General features: G+C 37.2%; 3 protein-coding genes across 20 annotated transcripts in view; 2 read left to right on the top strand and 1 right to left on the bottom strand.

The window, feature by feature from the left end:
• The window catches only part of KRAS (KRAS proto-oncogene, GTPase), a 26,132-nt gene extending 12,908 nt beyond the window's left edge, over positions 1-13,224 (top strand). The window contains exons 5-7 of one of the 4 annotated variants that reach the window (XM_027450007.3): positions 3,359-3,474; position 3,526; positions 9,572-13,224. In XM_027450007.3, coding sequence (XP_027305808.1) covers positions 3,359-3,474; position 3,526; positions 9,572-9,688 — 234 coding nt within the window. In that variant the 3' untranslated portion in view covers positions 9,689-13,224. Of the gene's footprint in view, positions 1-3,358; positions 3,483-3,525; positions 3,527-9,571 lie in introns of all 4 variants that reach the window. The other 3 variants (XM_027450004.3, XM_027450006.3, XM_027450005.3) reach the window with 3 other exon arrangements.
• Positions 8,656-15,555, bottom strand: ETFRF1 (electron transfer flavoprotein regulatory factor 1). Of its 10 annotated transcripts, none has more exons than XR_011811217.1 (7): positions 15,425-15,555; positions 15,194-15,294; positions 14,889-15,104; positions 14,060-14,106; positions 9,806-9,893; positions 9,515-9,588; positions 8,656-9,432 (listed from the first exon to the last, which is right to left on the bottom strand). XR_011811217.1 is itself a non-coding variant. In XM_072042146.1 (4 exons), exons 2-3 carry the CDS (start codon positions 15,236-15,238, stop codon positions 14,892-14,894), a joined length of 258 nt encoding a protein of 85 aa, XP_071898247.1. In that variant the 5' UTR covers positions 15,239-15,294; positions 15,395-15,536; the 3' UTR covers positions 14,060-14,106; positions 14,889-14,891. The 10 variants fall into 10 exon arrangements, 1 of the variants encoding a protein (XP_071898247.1); XR_005259916.2 differs by having other exon boundaries at positions 15,395-15,535; XR_011811216.1 differs by having other exon boundaries at positions 8,656-9,588.
• DNAI7 (dynein axonemal intermediate chain 7) overlaps positions 15,475-20,414 on the top strand; it is a 22,608-nt gene continuing 17,668 nt past the window's right edge. For 2 of the 6 annotated variants that reach the window (XM_027450000.2, XM_072042132.1), the window contains exons 1-3: positions 15,475-15,572; positions 16,051-16,071; positions 19,386-19,464. In XM_027450000.2, coding sequence (XP_027305801.1) covers positions 15,570-15,572; positions 16,051-16,071; positions 19,386-19,464 — 103 coding nt within the window. In that variant the 5' untranslated portion in view covers positions 15,475-15,569. The other 4 variants (XM_072042103.1, XM_072042111.1, XM_072042105.1 and 1 more) reach the window with 4 other exon arrangements.

Here is a 20,414-nt window from a genome sequence, read left to right on the forward strand (position 1 = left end):
AATGTTGGAACAGAACTTTGGCATCCAACATCTGTGCTGAATTACTCCAGGATGCTGAGGAAAACAGTTTTGCTGTTTACCTAACAACATAAATAGAGGCAGCCAAAAAAGGGGTACATGTGTATAACAATGGTGAAGGTTCAGGTAGGACAGACAGCTGTAATTCTGGTGTTTCTTAACTTTCGAGTGGTTAAATTTGTAATTGCAATTCTGATTTTGTGCAGTATTTTATGTGAGTGTGGTGATGTACGTCTGGTATTTAACCTTTATAAGATAACACAACTTTAAATAAATGCTACCACCCCAACTAGTGAAAGTTACTTCTGCATGTGGCTGAGTTGCAGTAACAGTTTCCAAATAGTCCTTTGAGGCATTGTATTTATAGACAGCAAAAACAAAAAGAGCCTTAACCTCATGTAGCAGGAGCTAGTAGGTTTTTGCAGGCCATGTATTGGCTGAACTGACTTTGTATCTGCAAAGTTTTGTCAGGTGTACTGTTACGCAAGTGAGGATAATTCTCTTTGTCCATGTCCACAGGAATACTTTTGTTTGTATAATAGTTGGTTTTAGGATACCAACTCTTATAAGGTGTATAAAGGTGAATGGAATGCTTTTGAGGTTCAAGGTTAACCTTCATTAATCTCTTTTAAGCACTATTTATAGAAGCAGAACAGGTGAAAATTCCTGGTTATGCTTTGGTTCTTATTGAAGTAGCCAAACATTCATTTTAAAATATGCTTACTTGCAAAGAAAGATTATCTTCTAAGTCAAAAGCATCTAGGGCAACATTGTCCTAGAGGTCATGGGTTCTTCAGGCTGTTCACATCTAAACTGCTATTGTGTTTTTAATATTTGCCAAAGGATATTCTTAATTCCATTTATGTCAGCTAAAAGGACTGGTTGATTATATTCCAGATGTGTGAGGCAGGTTCATTTAAGGAAAAAATACTGAGAGCTATTAAAATAAATTGCTGTTAAAATGACTTATTTTTAAAACTGGCACCTGGCTCTTTAAAAATGTCACCTTGTAATAATGAAATTAGCAAATGTCTTTCTTTGTATACAGTTTTCTCTCAATAGCGTTCATAAGACTGTTCTTGATGGTGGCAGTAGTAGCAATTTCTTCTCTTACTCTGTCTGTCTCTCTCCCTCTCTCTGCATTGCTAAAGCAAATCACAGCTCCTGATGGTGATGGGGAATTTGGCAATAAACTTTAAGTGAAGAATTATCGATTTATTCATGTGTAAGCTCCATAATCAAATTATGTATTTCTACTGCAAAACAGTAAATTTGCAAAAACGTTGATTCTTGTACAGGCTGTACTTTGGCACATAGCAGCAGATCAATGTTTACTCTTTCCTGTTTTTAATGGAATAAGTTTCCATGTCTTCTAGGAAAACATGAAAGTATGAGCTTTACTTGTGGTTTTTTTTTTTTTTTTTTCTGTTTTTGATGGCTCTTTTAAATTTTGCGAACTTTCAGGCCTGAAATATAGGACAACTTAGGAATTTGTCTAACATACAAAACATGTCCTGTTAGCATAACAGATACAATCCAAGAATTCAAATAAAATCCATTTAATATTAAAAATTGGTATGGCTGTAGGTCAGACGTACCCTCAGATAAACAGCTGTGCGTTAAGAATGAGTCTGAAATATGATAACCGATGGTACAGATCAAGCAAAATGACCCAGTAACTGCAGCAGTAAATGTTAATTATATTTGTTACGAGTTGTATAATACAAAGATGGGTTGGAGAGAGAACTTAAGGAAAAACTGCCTGGATTGTGTTTGGATAATCCTGATGTTTTGGGGGCTTACATGGTTGTACTGTGTTCCTTGATCTTCAGTCTCTTCCACTGTTATTCCAATTATTGACCTTTATAGTAAGTTAACAACAGTCGATGTGACTGAGGAGACAAGTGATGAAACTGACAGGAAGGCAAATGAAAGATTTACTATCCCCTTTAAAAGCCACAGCTACACCTTAACACCAACTTGAAGCTGGCGCTGTACCTTTTCATCTTGTATTTGCTAACACCATTCTTCAGTCCTCAGCATCTCTAAGTGATATAAACACATAGCTGCAGAAAGGTAAGGCATGAGACCAGGGAGAGTGAAACACTGCTCTGGCATGCCTGAAGAGCTCCCATTAACCAAAGGAAGATGCAAGCAGCAGAGCATCACAGGCTGTTTGTACGTAGTGTTGTTATCTACCCGGACAGGTGCTGAAGTAGCCCAGAAAGAGCAGAGTGGTTGAGCCTTTTGTGTGGATGTGAACTAAGCCCTTAAACATTATCAGTAATGAACTTGTTGCTATGTCTGCATGGAAAAATAACCTCTGTAATTACAATAAGTATTTACTTTGAAAGTTATTCTGAAATAGATATACTTCAGATGCTTCTTAAAAAGCACTTTGCTGTGACTCAAATATTCACTGTCCTACATCTGGAAGCATTGTGTTTGCTCTATAAGGAGCTTTAAAAACAATAATGAAATTTAGTATTCTTAGGGGAATTTATTTGTAACCTGTTACAAAATGCCTGATTTAGAATTTTTCTATACTTTGTTAGCTTGTGGCACAGATCTTTGCAACTCAAGTACTTCAAGAACAGAAGAAACAAGCTTGCTTTGCCAGCCCAAAGAGTAACAGGTTCTCACTTTGGCTAAGAAGTGAAAATAGTTGGCTAACTGTGTGCAAGTACCCCCTAGTTACTAATCTAACAGGGTTATGTGCCTGCTAAATACATTCATGCCCACAAAAATGGGTGAAAAGATTCAGAAATACAAGCTCGGTTATTTTCAGCACTGGAAGAAATGGAAGAAAATTGCTCTTATTTTGTTTTGTCCTAGTGCTACCTGGCACAGGAAAAGAAAAGTCTCGAAGAATAGATTTCATGGTAATTACTCAGCAGTAAATTCTTTGGCATGTCTCAGTTCCTTGCATTAAAAAGTAGTTATCAGGCAACAAATATGCAGACCCAGCATTTTAAATATATTGAGGAGAAAAAAGTTTGCTTGACGAAGTTGGGTACTGGGCTAAATCTTAAACTGTACCTTAAATGCAAGGCTGATCTTATGTAAGAAAGAAATTTTGTCAGCTAGGAAGGCAGGTCCTGTGGCTTATTCTGTGACATCTTTGAGAGTTTTATTCCATTGTGCTGTTCTGATGGACAGAATCTTTGATATTTATCTCTGGACGTAATATGAACACAGCTTTTCTGTGGACCATTTAGAGATCCATATACTTTCCTCAAGTAAAGCTCATAATTTCGGTGTTTTTTTCCTCTGCTATGGGTGTTCCAGTATGTCAATTGATAATAAAGCAGTTTTTAAGGAGTTGTGTTTTACAATGCAGAGAGTGGAGGATGCTTTTTATACATTGGTGCGAGAGATTCGACAGTACAGAGTGAAAAAAATCAGCAAAGAAGAAAAGACTCCAGGGTGCGTGAAAATTAAAAAATGCCTTGTAATGTAACAGGGTAAGTCTTGTAATGTAACAGGGTAAGTCTTGTAATGTAACAGGGTAAGTTCTACAAATCATTTGCCAAATAAAGCTGATTGAGAATATCTTGCAAATCAGACATTTTATGATTAATTACATAATTTATGATATAAAACCAATCAGATTGCAGTATAATAGTCCTGAATAATATTCCTAGCAAACACGTGGATTTGCTTTGTTTTAAAGGTTTTTGATAAATAGAGTAAGAGGAGGTCTTTCCTGCATGTCACGGTCTCCATCTGTAAAGTGCAGATATAATTTTGTGTGTCAGGAAATTGAGAGGAAAATATTTTAATACAGATCAGTTGCAGATACAACTGAAGTTGGACATTTGAGTGAACCTTCAGCTGATGAGCTGAGGGGAGAAGATAACATTTATAGGCCTTCTGAGGTGCAGAAAGAGGAGTTCCTCACTTTTTTTTTCTCCTGAGTCTTTAAAAAGAAAGGGGGGGAGGGGGAAAGGCAACAGTGAAGTACAACTGGAGAAAAAAAAACACATCCAGAATTGTTGCAAATAATTTGTTAATGATGCACTCCAAGAAGAATAGGAAGAAGGAGGAGAGAAGAATCTGTGATGTGGAAAAAGGGCTAGTCTCAATCGCTTCCAGTGATGTCTGGATAAACCGTCAAAATAGCTCCTTGCATATATTACTAACCCATTATTTTTTTTTTTTACCTCTTTCTGCAACAAATCAGAAAGTGGGTTATTACTCCTTATATACTTTGCAAGCAGGAGGATGATACGGCGTTTTCCTTTTGTTTAAAAGGTAGTGTCTGTTTTTCAAGAAGTGTTTTTCACACTTTAGAACACTTTGCAGAAAGGTAGTGGAGTTCAAATTCCATCTTAAAAAGACTCTTGTACCTGTAGGAAGATTTCATTAGATAAGAGAATTGAATCCTCAGAAGGAGGAGGGAGAGATTTTATTATGTAACTTTTTTTTTTTTTTTTTACTAGATCTCAGGATTATTATATCACTGAAAAGCTAAGAGTGAATGACTGCTATAAGATGCAACTTCAGATATTTGCTTTTGATAAAGATTGCTTTTGATAAGTGAAATAAGAATTAAAATTGTCTAGGCCTCCTTCCTGTAGTCTTCTGAAAGCCAACTATGCCATTTTTTGCTGTCTTACTAATATAGCCATGATGTGAAGTGCCTTTGTTTCCATGTAAGATGTTTTTAAGTGTTTCTACTAAACCCTTGCCCTCCACCTTGGTAATGGTTTGACCTTGTTCCTTGAGCTCCTCTTCCTATGGGAAGGTTTGTTCCTTTTCACTCAGTAAATAATTTCCCACTTGATCCCCATTACCAGAATTAGTCTAGTAAAGAAAGCATTCATATGTAATCCTTGAAGTAAAATTTCTTTTGGTATACTAGATCTTGACTTTTCTGCTTTTCCTTTTCTTAGACTTCCTCTGGAGGAGAATAGGATGTTGGGAATTGTGGTTTTATTTGTTTTTCAGATTCTGGGATTCTCTTTTTTTTTTTTTTTTTTTTTTAATATAGCTCAGGGGATGTATGCTTTCTTTTTACCTGCTTTCTATTTTCTTTCTGCCTGCTTCCAAAAGAAGTATGTCATCTTATTTTTTCCCCATATCAGGGGAAATCTCTTCTGTCAGCAATGGATATTGTTTCTTTTTTCCATATCCTATTTCAAAAATAGTCTTGGATACAAGACTGTAGAACTTGCAGAGTGCCTGCTCAGGAGAGAAGACATTCATCTTCATACTCAAATGAATTCCTTTAAAAATCTTCAAAGTATTGATAGTCATTTCAGCAACTTCATATGCAGGAGGTTAAGCTGGAGGAGGCGTACTCCAAAATTCTTGTGGTACAGCTGTAATTTAGTAGTGATTCTAGTGGCATAAGAAGTCCAGCATTTAAAACACTCTGGCTTGTATTAATTCCCATTCCATGACATATGTATTTTATTTCAGTCTGCTGTATAGTAGAAAAGCTAAGGAGAGCAGCACCTAATGATGCAAGTTTTTCAGCTGGTATTCAAAACTTCAGAAATACTCACTATAGCACGCTTTGAAGTGATGCACAGTATTTATTTTCCTTTCATGTCTGTGGGTAGTCAAATTTGATGGTTCAGAGCATTTTGGTACCTCTAGGAATATTCAGTTATCTTATTGCCGCTTACAAGGTGCCTTTTTAGTTACTTCGATCTTGTCAAAGTTTTGAGCAACCTTGTACTACCCAGATTATTATTAACTGCTGACACTTTCCAATATTTTAATTCCTTTGGTTGTTACACAAAGCAGAAAGTACACAAAACCTTTTTTTCATTTCCAACAAGCAAGGAGAAAATTCTGAAACTCAGTGTAAGATCCCAAATGATTTCTCTCTCGAAAGCATTAAGAAGTTTTTACATTTAAAAAAAACATACTATAATGAAAAGCTACTCTATGGTATAAATTAAGCATCTAGACAAGCAATTCAGATTGAGCTGTGTTAGTAAAAATACTTAATTTATGAAAGTTCATTAACTTCTAGATTTTTGCTTAAAAGTAATTTAATGATTTTTCCATGGAACTACAGAGAGATACATGTTAACTTTCTCACAACTGTTGTGTGTGTGTTGTAGTATTTATTAAATATATTTAAAAGACTCTTCCACGATTTTAAACTTTTGTAAAGATCTTTTTGAGGCTGCAGTCCTTTAGGAATCCTAATTCCTTATGATTTTATGGTTTCTTATTGATAGATCCAGCTTACTTGCCAAGTCGCACACATGCCTGTAACCACATAACCAGACATCCAGATTTCTGTATGGCCAAAGGATGATAGAACTGTGGTGCCCCAAAGAGAAGCTGTAGCCAGGATCAAGTTGTTTCTGCAGGAACAGTGGGATTTTTCTGTTCCTTTCATGTTTCTTAGATGCTCTTTGGAAAAACAAGAGTCAAGAGCAAGCTCTGTACTGTATGCAGTAACCTACTCTCAGCCTCTGTTTTTCAGAGAAAATATACATTTATTGTGGCTGTGTGGTAGAGCTCAGAGCATACATCATATATTTTGAGTTTCTAATCCTAAGCCTGGATTTAAAGCACTCATTCATTCAGTACATCTTACGCTTCCTGAAAAGTTTGTGCACAATAACTCCATTGTTAGAGGGAGAAAAGTCAGCTGCATGCTGTCCATTGCTACTGAAAAAAGTAACTGGGGAAGCTGACCACATTTGATTTTGTAGTATTGATGCCTTTAGGGAATTTCTCTAAACAGAGTTTCCACTTGTGTTCTAATTTCATTTTTAACGTTTAATCCACAGACTGAAAGATCAGCTTATTTTGAATCCCTCAGTCCTAACACAAATATTCTAAATGCTTTGTATGTTATATTACCTAACTTTAAAAGGAATTTCTGTTCAAATACAGAAACTAGTATATATGTCATTAATAACTTTAAAAGCTTGCGTTACAAAGGTGTAAATGCAAGGATGAAAGTTGTTCTTCACAAGTATTTTGCAACATGCAGTGTATTTAAAAGATCAACACCTTACTAGATAGAATAAGATTTCAACCTTAGTTGTGAAGTCCTGTGATTAAAGGCCCACAATATTACTTTGTATGAGTTGCTTTCTCTGTATTTACTCAAAATATAGTTTAAGGAAGGTAGACTGCTTACTTGAAGACTTCAATTTCAATTTCTGTTTAGTTTGTCTTAGAAGATGCCACTTAGGGCTAACAACTGTCCTTGTAATGAATGCTTTTCTAGCACAGTAAAAAGTGCTAAAGTAGTTTTGTAAGGAAATATGAATAGTCCTGTAGATGAATATTGTACAGAAGTTTTTCTTGTTGTTCTAAGAATGAAACTGTTCTCTATTGTGACTGATGATTACTACTTTCCTCCTAGTTGGCTGTCTGAGATGAGAACTGCAGAAGATATGCTTTGAACCATTGCTATTTGTAGATCATTTCCCTACATGAACATTGCCAAATATACTTTGTGCAATAATGCTGAAGTTATAAGTAAAATAAAGTAGCTGTCTATGAAATAATACCTAGCTTTTCTAACTTTCAAAAGACATAACCTTTTCCAGAACTGTGGGTACTTTTGCTAGGTGTGGTACATCAATTTTATTTTGACAAATAGCACTTTAAAACTAAGAGAAACTTAATTGCAAGAGTATTTTATATGTCATGAGATGTTGCATAGTGTACTATTAGTTTTGGTGGTAGAGCTACTAAGGACTTTGATCTAACATTAGTTATTTGTAAACATGTTTATAAACTTGACACATGAAAACTTTTAATAAATTTGTTATACTGGAAGCATTGCTTTCTAGGTGTAGCTAGTTAACATCTCACTGTCATTTGGACTTAACATATAATGTTTTCATCACCATTTGGTAGTTGACTGAAACAGCAATGAATAAGCTGATTTTTTGACATTTTATTTTTGCCCTTTTTTTGGAGTTCACTTTATGCTCTTCCGCTGAAGTAGGTATACAGGAATAAACTAAGACTTGATTTTAATTGTCAGCTTGAAGGCAAACTAGCTGAGAAGAGGTAGAAAGCTGCCTGTCAGTTGTAGGGCCAAATTTCTAGATCAGTTTCTATAGTGGTGCAGTTGGCTACTGTGATGCATTAACATTACACAATTACTTCTGACATATCTAAAAGATAACGCAAGGAGTAAGGCAGTGAAAAATTAAGTTTTTCTTAGTATTTTTTATAACTATCAGTATTAAATGTAAAGGGCTTACTGAGAACGCAGATACTCAGTTGGGATTTGGGGCAACCTGAAAGGTAGGCAATAATATAAATAAACTGTATCACATAAATAGGTCATTTCAAGTATGTATACAAGTATACTTTATAACACTCTACTTGATTATGGTTCACATCAGGCATACAGATTTCTGGTCAAAACAGCTAATTTTCCTCAGTTATAATTATCCCCTCCCCCAAAGTGGAGAAGTTACTTAGTGTGAAGAAACATTAGCATTTGTGTCTGTAGCTTGACTGTTGGAGCTGTGGAGATTTTAAATGACTGTACGTGATAGAATACACAGCTAATGTGTTTCATGTGTCTTCATATAGGTTGAATGGAATGATTTATCAAATACTAATCTATCATTGCAATGCGGGATTGATTTGATTGTCTTGCTTATCTGACGATTAAGAAAAAACAACAAAACAACACTATGGTGTGATTACTGTATTAGTGTGCATGACAAATGACATGAATATGTAGATTAATCATAACTATCTCTTTGGTACCAAATTATTGCTGCAAATAGTTATAGTTACTTTTAAAAGCCATGTAGATTATTAAGGCATAAGCAAAGGTAGCTAATGCTTCAGAGTTTTATTCTGAAATCTAGTAGCAGTAATATACTTGGAATCTAAAGATGCGGTACCTGTGCTTTTCTAGTCTGAGGTGGGACAACATATGCCCCACCTATGTGGACAGGAGAGCAGTACATGTTCCCGAGTCACATTATTAACGGAGTTGTATCTGCAGATGTCTGTGGTCAGCTCCTGGGCAGTAACTCACCCGCAGGCTGCTCTAAGTCCAGCTTGGGAATAGTAGAGAAAGGGCAGGCAGATGATGCTAGCTGTTGCTGGTGTCAGAATAGTTCATTTGGGTGTCTTAGTGTTCCTCAGACCTCAGGAGAGGAACGCCTGTAGCCAGGACTTGTTCAAATGCTTGACTGGCTGGCTGTTGCCTAGAGCTGCTCTCCTGTGGGCCCTGCTGCCCATGTACAGTGATGCAGTTAGACGTGATGCAGTTAGACATGCATCTCATGTGACAGGAGACAACTGTAGTCCCCCATCCATCTCAATCCATTTTTCCCAAGGTGCCCATTTCCAAAATCTAGAAATGCTCGAGAGGGTGTTGGTGCCCCAGCAATTCCTCCAATGCACAGCTTGATTTAGGGATGTTGTAAAGGCTTCGGCAAGAAGACAGTGTCAGCTCTCCTGGCAGGCAGCAACAGTGCTGATTGAACACACTTCACCTGAAGTCACTTCATCTGGTCAGATGAAAACAGACTGTACTTACCTAGACAATTAAGTCTGTTAATGTGATCTTAATGTGTGCACCTCTGTGTTTTTTCAGGGTGTTGATGATGCCTTCTATACATTAGTTCGAGAAATCAGAAAACACAAAGAGAAGATGAGCAAAGATGGTAAAAAGAAGAAAAAGAAGACAAAGACAAAGTGTATAATTATGTAAATACAATTTATCCTTATTCTTAAGACATACTTAAGTAATTTTTGTACATTACACTAAATTATTAGCATTTGTTTTAGCATTACTTTACTTTCTGCTTCATGATCCTGTTAGCTTTACCTGAATGCTTGTTTTAAATGACAGTGGAAACTTCATTCCTCTTAAAGTGCCAGTATTCTTTGAGTGTTGGTTCTTGAACTAGCAATGCCTGTGAAGAAAACAAAACAAACAAACAATAACAAACAAACAAACAAAAAAACAACCAACAAACACACACAAAAAAAAAAACCCTGAGAACTGTCTTAGGACTCTTTGGTGCATGCACAGTCGCTAACTTCCTATTTTTCTTACTGATTGTGAACTTTTGTTCTGTGTGCAAACAAAACAATGAAATGACGCTCTACACATTCTAACATCCCCTTTTTTTCTTTTCTTTTTTTTTTTTTTTCAAATCTAGTTGGGAAAACAGATTAGTTAGCAAAAGAGACTTTCATTTCAGACTTCCTTTTAATTTAGACTGACTGCAATAGAGAGAGACCAGAAGCCTTTATAGTCTTCCTGTAGATTTTGCTTTTAGGCATCTAGTCTTGTAGCATTTCAGATCAACTCTAATGAATGTAAAGATAAAACTTTCACAAAAAATTTTTCACTGCAATTTGTCACGGTCACTCCTTAAATACTATATTTTTTCTATAAAAAAAAAAAAAGAAAATTTAAAAAAAAAGACAATAATGCACATCTGGCAATGGAAAAAGTAAAAGTTCTAATTAGATTGATTTGCTGTTGTTAATGCATTGCTTTAAGACTTTCACTTAACTTCTTGTGTCTGAAGACACCAAGGTGATATCTTAGCTCTCCTGACCCCATAGCAGTAAATTATCTTTAAGTAGCTTTGTTCAGTAGGTACAAGATTTCACCCTTAGTGTCTGTAGGAAAAACTAGAAAGCCTTAATAGATAAGTTGATTCAAATTCTTAGGTTAATTCATACATGGATCCAGAATTTATCATAAGAATTAAATCAGAATGACTCCTAAATTATATAGCAAATTAAAACCATTTGTTTTTTTCCCCAAGGGTGGCATGAAATATTTCCAGATGCCTATTTTATGTAAAAATAGGGGAGGGATTTTTAAATTCTAGTAACCTCAAATCAATGAATTAATGAGCTTGAATTTAGCTGCTTCATACAAATAATTTGGAAATCCACAATGCCATAAAATGGTGTGGAATTTGCACAAATCTTCAGTGTAGAACATTGTTCCCAGACTCAGTGTTTGTGTGATGTTTGTGAAGTGCTGGTTTTGTTGCACAGATTATATGGTTGGTGAGTGGCATTCCAGTGTCTAGACTGTCATGAAACTAGACCAAGATTTTAATGTTGTCTTTTTCTGTGGTTATATTTTCTTGTGATTTTTTTTTTTCCTTTTTTATTTTCTGATCAGAATTAATGCAGAATTTGTGCAGAAGCTTTCCATTTTGGTACTCGAGTAGTCCAGCTATTCTGCACCAAACTAAGAGCCAGTAATTGCAGTGCTGCCAGTTCCTGTCATCTTACTGCAAATGTTGCCTTGTTAGATGCTTTTAGTATGGACTCAGTTCCAGAAGGTACACTAGTCCCTAAGTCAGCTGCAGAGTAGAATTTAAAAGTGTGGCTTTGGTGTACCCTAAAAACTTAAACATGACGTTGACGTAGGGTAATTCAGGACACTGGACTAGTAAATCCTGGAAGTTTGGAACAGGGAAGAGCAGCATTTCCGTAACCTAAAGTACAGCTAAACCATTACACGGAAATTTTACACAGTAGAATTCTAATATACCAGTGTAACTTAGACCTTTTATATGATGTCAAAGGTGCAACTGCATAAATGTAATATTTTTCTTTCTACAAAAAAGAAAAATACAGCAGTGACTGTTAGGTAGAGAGCTGCAGAGCTGCTAGGGGAAGTATACTGTCTGGATTGCTGCATGTTCTTTAACTAATGTGGCTGAGAATTTAACAAATGAATGCCTTTCCATGCCTGCACTGCTTGTTCCCCTAGGCCCCCACCAAAACCCAGTCTCTCCCTTTTCAGCTTTGATACGAAATATACTTCAGATTACGAAAGATTGTGAAAAATGGTAATAGGAGAGACTAGCACTACATTTTAAGGGCCAGTAAGGAATACAGACAAATTCTTAATGTTACAAAACATTTCACAGCATCCAATGTTAAAAGATGTATTGGAGACAACTGGTTATTTGCACATTTTAGATGCTCTTGATTATATATGAAGAACATAGCAAAACTGGATACTATATCTTGAGCAAACAGAAGCAATCCTAAGATGACTTACGATTTTTGGTAACTGAGTCACACTGCATGTAAAATTAGGGCTGGTCTAAAATTCTCATATTAATTTAATTAAAAATGGTAGGAGAAATAAATTTAGCAGAAATGTCTTAATCATCAAATGCAGATCAATATAGCTCTAATATGAAGCTATATGTAAGTACTTTTTTCAGTAAGTGTGATCTGTAGCTACCAATCAAATTATTACAGTCTATTTACGTTTGCCCTTATAGACATTAAAAAAAAAAAGCTCATCCTTGCCACTGTTGTGCAGTTTTGTCTTCTTATTTGTAAAGATTTGGTGAAGCATGTTGGATTGCAGCTTGCACACGTTGATCTCATAATTATTCTGTCTTTTCCCTATTTGAAATGCTTTCAAAAAACATACCTGGATGTACTATCATTTCTGATAGTAACTGCTAAATAAACATGTGAATCACTTACCATGTTAATACATTAAATTGCCATGTGTCAGGGAGTAACACCTTATGGTAGCTTTATGTAACACCAGTAAACAACTTTATCATTGGTTTTCTCAGAACTGAAAATTATTTTAACCAGTCTCATTGCCCTAAATTTTTTCCCTAACTTAAGAAAAAAAAAAGTTACACTGCATAGAATTTGTTACAATAACAGGATCTCTGTCATGGGTAAATCCTGACACACAATCTTCTACTCTTTGCTTTATAAAGCAATACAATTATTACCTTCAAAGACCATCAAACTGCATACAAATCATTTTGTCTGAAGTTTACATAAAGCTACATAGATGGTAAATCTTTCCTAACATTTCTTTATTCCACTGTCTCGTGTTTTCATGTTGAAAATACTTCTGCTTTTTCCTCTTGAGTGCCAACTTCTTACTAGAATGACTTCTTAATGTAATATGTTTACCTGGAATGTATTTTAACTATTTTTGTATAGTGTAAACTGAAACATGCACATTTTGTACATTGTGCTTTATTTGATGTGGAACATATGCAGTGTGATCCAGTTTTTCCATCATTTGGTTGTGTGACCGGAATGTTGGTCGTACCAGATACTAAGTTTAAAAAAAAAAAAAAAAAAAAAGACCACTGTTTGTTTTAAAATTTTTAATGTTTTTAGGAGTATGTGCTGTGAAGTGATCTGGAATTTGTCATTTTTTTTGTCAAACTGTACTGCTCCTATTTATTGTAATGTAATAAAAAAAATAATAGGTATTGTGAATTTCTGTCCCTGTTTGCTTTTCTCTCCAAGAATTTCAGTTCATCATCTTTGTGATGGGGTAACCCATGAATTGCATGTGTTCGACGATTGTTTTCAGTTTATTTCTTGTACTTCTCATTGCCTGTCATAAAGTGGTTGTCTTTTCCCAGTGGTGTTCGCTTCCTCTTGAGAGGGGCTGCAGCACTCTGACAAAATGCTTTGTAATACTGATCCCTCTAGCGGTCTCTGCTATTTTTGCATCCTGTTCTCTGAGCAGAGCCTTGTGAGGTTGCACATCTTGTTCCTTTTTTCTGGAATTAAAGGGCTATTAACTCCCAGCCATGCCCAGAGACCTTGCTTTTGTTAGTCATAACAGCAGACTCGATTCAAATTTGTCTACAAGTCTAAAATATGAGCTGTGCTCATTCCCAGCTGTGCATGTTTTCTTCTATCAAATGCCTTTTGTAAACTTAAGAGAAAATACAAAAGACACTCCTGTGTCCTATGAGGGGAACAAAGTGTAGAAGTGCTACCGTTCTACAACTTGCACATTCACCCTTCTTAGTTATCCCATCTGGATAATCTTTTACCAGTTACCAAGAAGGGTAAGTTGAATGTTGCATGTAGAGGTTATTTGTTCAGGATAGTTTTAAGTGCAACATGTTGTAAAGGAGTTAGTAAATTATATGGGAATACTTCTTCAAATCAACATGGTGCTACAAACTGAAGCACATACTTCATCTTAAGGTAGCATACCTTCTAATTGGCCTTATTTATTTATTTTTTTACTTTTCTGGACTTTATGCAGGTATAGACTGTTGCTATTGTCAGCAGTTCTACTGCAGTGAGTACTTACCTATATTTCAAAGATTATTTCTGTTCCATCTCCAGTGTAATTTAGTTCTGTGGGGAAAAAAAAACGAAAACAACCACACCACAGTATATACAGAGTAACAGTTATGGCACAAGTTTGTGCTAGCTGAGCCAAAGTCTACAAAGAATTAGCTGTGGATCAAACAGCCAGGGTCAAACTTCTCTTCCAGAGGAGAGGATCAAGTTCTAAACTCCTGCTACAGGAGTTATGCAACCTCAGAAATCAGCAGTAGGCGCAGGAATTGTCTGTAGGATCTAAGTACTTAAACCGTTGTTGTTCTACTCCATCCCCTTCCCAGAGTGTTCTCTGTAATGCTACCTCTGTTAGCCTGCTGAAGGGAGTCTTGCACATGAAGCAGATGTAGCTAAAACTTTTGAGAACTTCCTCCCTTTCAAGCAGGTGCTCAGTTACGGTGGCAATGATGCTTTAAATGTACAAGCCTTGAAAAAGCAGATTAATCCTCTAAGTAACAAGAGGCATGCAGCATCTCAAATAATCAGCATTCCAACACTCAGCTGATCACCAGCTAACTGTTCAGCACATACACTGAAATATAACAGAAGCACATTGCCGCTGCTCCCTGCAGAACTATTTTCATACGTGAAGTTTCAGATCAAGGAGGTCAAAGCTACTCAAGAAGAACCTGCTACCCACACAATACGACCCCCTGATCTTTCAAGCACCTACTTAAGGGTAAGCAAAGTCATAATTTGTACTTCAGACGGGTTGGAAGGGTCTACATTTCTTTTGAGGTTACAGTTCTTTTATTGATTGCTTTTATGGATTTGTAGCATTACATAGTCATTAATACCGGTTACTCCTTGTCATCATAGTAGCGCTGTTTCATTGCTCTGTATTTTCTGAGGAAGTACAAAGCCTCCAACTCTTTTATCACAAATTCTCCTCGGGCAATTAGCTGTTTGATTTTTTCGGGATCTTTCACATCTTTATTTTTTAGAAAAGCTGCTTTCAAACGGCTTCTAAAGTAGTCTGCTCCCTTGGGGTACTCCCTTCCGAGGTACAGCAGCTTGAGGGAAGAAGAAAAAACTCCTTTTAGACAGGCTTCCAGTTAACAGGGCTTTGTCCGGTTAAGCTCGGCGCATGTAAAGCACTTACGTTTTTGTAAAGATTCAGCACTTCCCCTCGTAACGAGCTGGCCATTCTCCCATTTCCCCGAACTCTGCAGCCCTGCGTGATTGCTTGCGTCTTTAATTTACCTGAAGAACAATCAGTTTGCTGTTAGCCTTCTGTGGAAGTCCGTAAATCCCGGTCCAGCCTCCTGTAAGCCATTACGGTTTGGCCGTTTACAGTTCTTACCCAGACGGGGCTATTTGCGGGGGCACTTACTGGGTCCCCCGGTGCGGAGGGGAAGGTCAGGGGCTCCCCGGCCGCGCGCCCTGTCGTAACAGCGCGCCGCTTCACGGCAGGGCCGCACGGCGCGGCACCGCCCCGCCGCTGGGCGCCGCCGTCACCCCGGCAACGCGGCGGAGACATGGTGAGGGCGGGCGGCCTGCTCTTCGTGTCGCCCCCTGTCGCGCCATCTCTCCGCCTGTCGCCGACTGCGGACGGCCCTGAGCAGCCTCGGCTGCCGCGGGGTGTCCCCGTGAGGGAAGGGGGTCAGGCCGTGGTGGTCGCGGCGCGGCGCGGGTTATCGTTGGGGCTGTCGGCAGCGCCAGGTGGCCGGCTCAGAAACCGCTGAAAGCCTCTTGCTTTTGGACTAAAATAGTGCTCTGGGCTAAGCTGCCTGCTTGGTGCGTGTCTAACAGGAATATACAGCTGTAGCCCGAGAGTTAATTATGCTGGGCTGGAATCGTGTTAGCAGCGAATTGTCCCCGATACTGAAATTATCATCCATTCTTGGCAGGCAGTCTCAGCGTGCTTTACAGAGTAACTGGCTTTTCTAATGATTTGTGATGTTCTATACCCTGATCTCTGATGCTTTTTTTTTTTTTTTTCCTTCCCTCAACTTCTAGGGTCCAAAAAAGAATAAAAAGGTGGGTAGGTAAAGTTATGCTCTATTTCATATAAAACACTTCGGACCTTGCAGTGCTCATTTCAGTGGTGTGCTGTTATTTCCTGTTGTTTTGTAAATTCAGTGAGTAAAATGTCTAAGTGTTTCATGCTGAAATTAAAGTAAGCATCAGATATTTTTGAACTTTACATCAACAAAATATTTTTAAGCTGTTCTGCAATAATAAAGGTGCTGTGACAATAGTATGCTCTTTAAAATTGATTTATTTCTTTTTTGAACCCTATTTCCTGGCCAGTTGGTCAGATGGAAAGAGGGTCAGGTGCCTCCGTGACACTCCGCATGTGCACATTGCACAAGGAGGCGGCGTAGCACACCTGCTGAACTGCTAAGGAAGAGGGGGCAAATTTGGCCCAGGTACAGCATTTGTCTTGGTACTTGATGGCAGGGCAGCAAGCCGGTGTCCTGGCTTTCAGGCCACTGAGCTTGATGCATAGGGGGGATGGACAACAGACAGAAGTCCACAGGAGGTGGGATTTTGTTAGTTCGTGTCCATTGCTCATTCTCAGTTGCAATGAAAATGAAACTATACCCACCCCCAGAAAGAACACATCCAAATGTGTTCTTTGGGGAATTGCACATCTCACATTTGTCAGTACTAGATTAAGTCATAAGATTGTGAAAGCAAGTTGACTAAAAGTGATTATAAGTAATTGAAGCAAGATGATCTTTTCATTTTCACTGGAAGGAAAGATATTTGGATTTTATTTTATTTTATTTTATTTTATTTTATTTTATTTCAATTGGAAGGAACTGACCCTTCTATGAAATTGCAAAAGGTAGAATCACGTTTTTTGTTGACTGTTGTAGAAGAGTTTTTGCAAATAAATGTTTTGGTAACAAATACGGCAAGATGTGATGCTAACTGCTGACTGTATGTTTGTTGTTGGAACTAAACTTTCACCATTGTTTTTGTTCAAGCTTCATGGTAAACTTTGTGTTCAAAACTATGTTTGTGCATTTATTTATTGCTGTGCAAAGTAATATAAATTGAGTAGCTTTCCAAGCAGTTATTTGTTTCTGAAAATATACTTGTCAAAATCAAAGCGCGACATTACAGTATTGAGGACACACTTTCTGTGTGCTGAATGACAAAGGTGTTCCTTGTTTATGTCTTAAATAAATTGGTTTGCTTTTAACAATATTTACCATACTAAAAGAATACTCAGGTGGAATGGGTGGAAAGAGTTCATGTGCCATCGTGTTCATTTGCAGGTGTTTGGACTTAAGTTTTCATTTGGTCTTCCTCCCTGTTAGTGGTGTTGGATCTCTTTCTCTATTTCTCTGTTTACACCTCTGCAAGAAGGGTGCTGTGCTGATCTGGTACAATTCTGCACCCATTTCTCAGCTGAAAAGGAGAATTGCATTCCTAATAGATACCTTTGGTCCTTAGGTCTCCTGTACATTGTGATACCATCCAAGTATATTCACTTGCTGATGCTTTGGATGACAGTCATACTGGTTTAGGCATTTTACCTTCCCAGATTGAATCCTTGTAAGCCCTTGTCTCTCACCAGTGAGTATGAGGATTTAGGATCCTAATTTCAGCTCTCGAAAATACAACATCAAGGTCAGATGTCTAAATAGATGATGTGTCTCCTTTTTCACATTACCACATCTACTGAACTCATTTACATTCCATATTTTCTCTGCTTTGAAAAATTAAATGCATGATTTCATTTAATTTCTTTTCAGTGGCGTTTCAGCAGCAGAATGCCATTGTTCAGCCAGTACACAAAACACAAGTCATTTGTCTTCCTGCTATCTTGTATTTTGTCATCTGTAGCTTTGCTTTCAACCTTTGTTTAGCCTGCTGTCACTCCTTGTTTTCTCCATACATTGGACACTATGCAGAATACTCTTTCTTTTCCTCACGTATGCAAAAAAAAAAATCTGCTCCACTAAAGCAATACTGTTGGCTGTGAATTCATATTGCAGTTCACTATGAGGTCAGCTTCCTTGTTTTCACAAGCTCCATGTACTTGCTTTGATTTACTTCTTGGTCCATCTTTCTCTTTCATCTCTGATAGTAGTCTCTTTGTTTTTTTTTCTTTTTTCTTTTTTTATTTTCTTTTTGTTTTGTGTGTGTGTATGGTTCTTGTTTGTTTGTTAATTGTGTTGTTTTCAGGCCTTGTCTTTGCAGCATCTGCCTTCAGGAGCAGCCCTCCTCCATGGTATCATTCCATCAACCCCAGCTGGAATCAAGCCACACTAACTGCAGTGTATTATATGCAATGGCAGCATTTGCCTGTGTACACCCTGAGTAAAACTGAATAAATATAATTGGATTTTACTAAATATGCACTTGTTGAGGGTTATAACTCTAGGCTGCATTTGCTACTGCATCAATAGGAAATCAGTATTTTCCTTGTGTGTCTTTAAATGCAGTTTTATAGTGACGTTGCTGATCCTACACGTTTGATTGAACACTATAAGACTGTGTCAACATAAAGTACTTTAAAAAAATCATCCAAGAATCTGAATTTTTGCTGGAGAGGGAAAAAAAAAGTGAGGGGCCATTAATATCTTCATGCTGAGGGAGAATTACGCTTTACATATAGCTATTCAAGTCTCTAGAAGACAGCTTGGCTTTGTGCATATTATTACATTTTTATATATCTTTATAAATCAGTGAGGTATCAATGAGACCTATGAATTACAGGGCAAAAATAAGTGTTCCCTTTTGGTTACATGACTGTAGGTTATGTGTGGTGTTTACCTTGTCTTTTATTATTGAAATGTTCTTCATGCAAAGATTTGATAATTTCTGAGAAACATAAACTTAGTATATTATTATTTTAGGATTAGCCTAGAGGTTAGTGCTGGTTGGAGCAGTTAACTGTTTTGAGTTGCAGTTTAGGTTTTATAACAGTAGAGAGAGCTCTGTTGTTTTGTGGTTTAGATGCTTCTAAATACAAGACTTGCCAATGTCCCAAAATGCATTTCCTAGAAGTATCTTAAGATGTTTGAAGTTGTAACATCTCCTTTCTTATCAGATCTACTTGTTATTCCGTTTCCACATTCAAAATAATATTCCTGTGTTCAGGAATGCCTAGCACAGAATGATCCATTACGTATAAGAGCATATATTACATCATGAAATGTAAAGAAAAATGGAGAGTGGGATGTATATTGCCATTTTAGGGCATCAATGGCAGTCTAAAATCTTAATTTGGATTCAAGGAACACATTAAAAGAGCTCAGGTTACAGAGGGTGAACACCTCCCCAGATGTATGAAAGTAATACTGACATTTGTTTTCTTTTAATTTGTTGCAAAGAAAAAGTCCAGTGGCAAAGAAAAAGCTGAAAAACTGAGATTACAGAAAGAAGAGGAAGAAAGGAGGCTGAAAGAGGAAGGTACTATGTACTTCATTTACAGGGGAAGTGATGGTACAAATCATTTATTTTAATTAGACAAAAAGTAATACACCTAACTGTATGGGCACTGTTATCAATGTATTGCACAAATACAAGTTATTCATCTCTCTTCTCTTCTGTGGGACAAATTCTGTGTTACTTGTTACTGCTGCCCACATCTCACTTTCCTATTACAGCCACACTTTTTCCTTTAGTTATTTTTACCGTGATTAGGAACCTGGGAGTGAGAGTAGCAGGGAGAATTAGATTTTCTTCCTCTCTTACCACTACATTTTGAAACACTCTCAGTGAGTTAGAAGTGCAGTGTTCTATGGTTTTCTTCTCTCAAGCCTATATATCAGTAGGTAAGAGAAATTCTCTGAAGAGGACTTTTTCCAGAGAAGACACACAGGTACATCAATTGTTAGGAGGTGGCTGGTGTCTGCTATCCCTTTGCTGTCCCTGTGGCAGCAAAGAAAAGCTAAACCCATGATCAGGAGTAACTGTAGGGGATTGACAGCCAATGAGACATGCCTAAAACTTCATCTATTTTAGTAAAGAAATAACTCTAAGATTGAGTTTCCCACCAAAAGATGTAGGAAAGGAGGAGAAGCTTAAAACTGAACCGATCAGGCAGTTTCACCATTGGATTAAGAACCTGTTCAAGCTGTAGGTAAAGGAAGAGGGTGCTCCTGCTACTGTTTGAGGGGGAAACAAGGGCTTGCTGATCCCTTTCTCCACTTGTGTTGTCATGGACTGGTTGAGGAGCACCACAGGTAGTGGGTTTTAGTACTATGTTTCAAATTCTTATCATTTGGAAGATTTCTGGGCAATAGCAGATGCCTACTTATGTTGTTTACTATTATACTTGCTTTGTCACTGCAGCTAGTAACAAAATAATTTGTCTCATTTTAATAAAATGTAATTATGCTGTTGTTATATTTCCCAAT

The sequence above is a fragment of the Anas platyrhynchos genome, chromosome 1 (genome assembly GCF_047663525.1).
Source record: "Anas platyrhynchos isolate ZD024472 breed Pekin duck chromosome 1, IASCAAS_PekinDuck_T2T, whole genome shotgun sequence".
NCBI classification, from domain to species: Eukaryota; Metazoa; Chordata; class Aves; order Anseriformes; family Anatidae; genus Anas; species Anas platyrhynchos.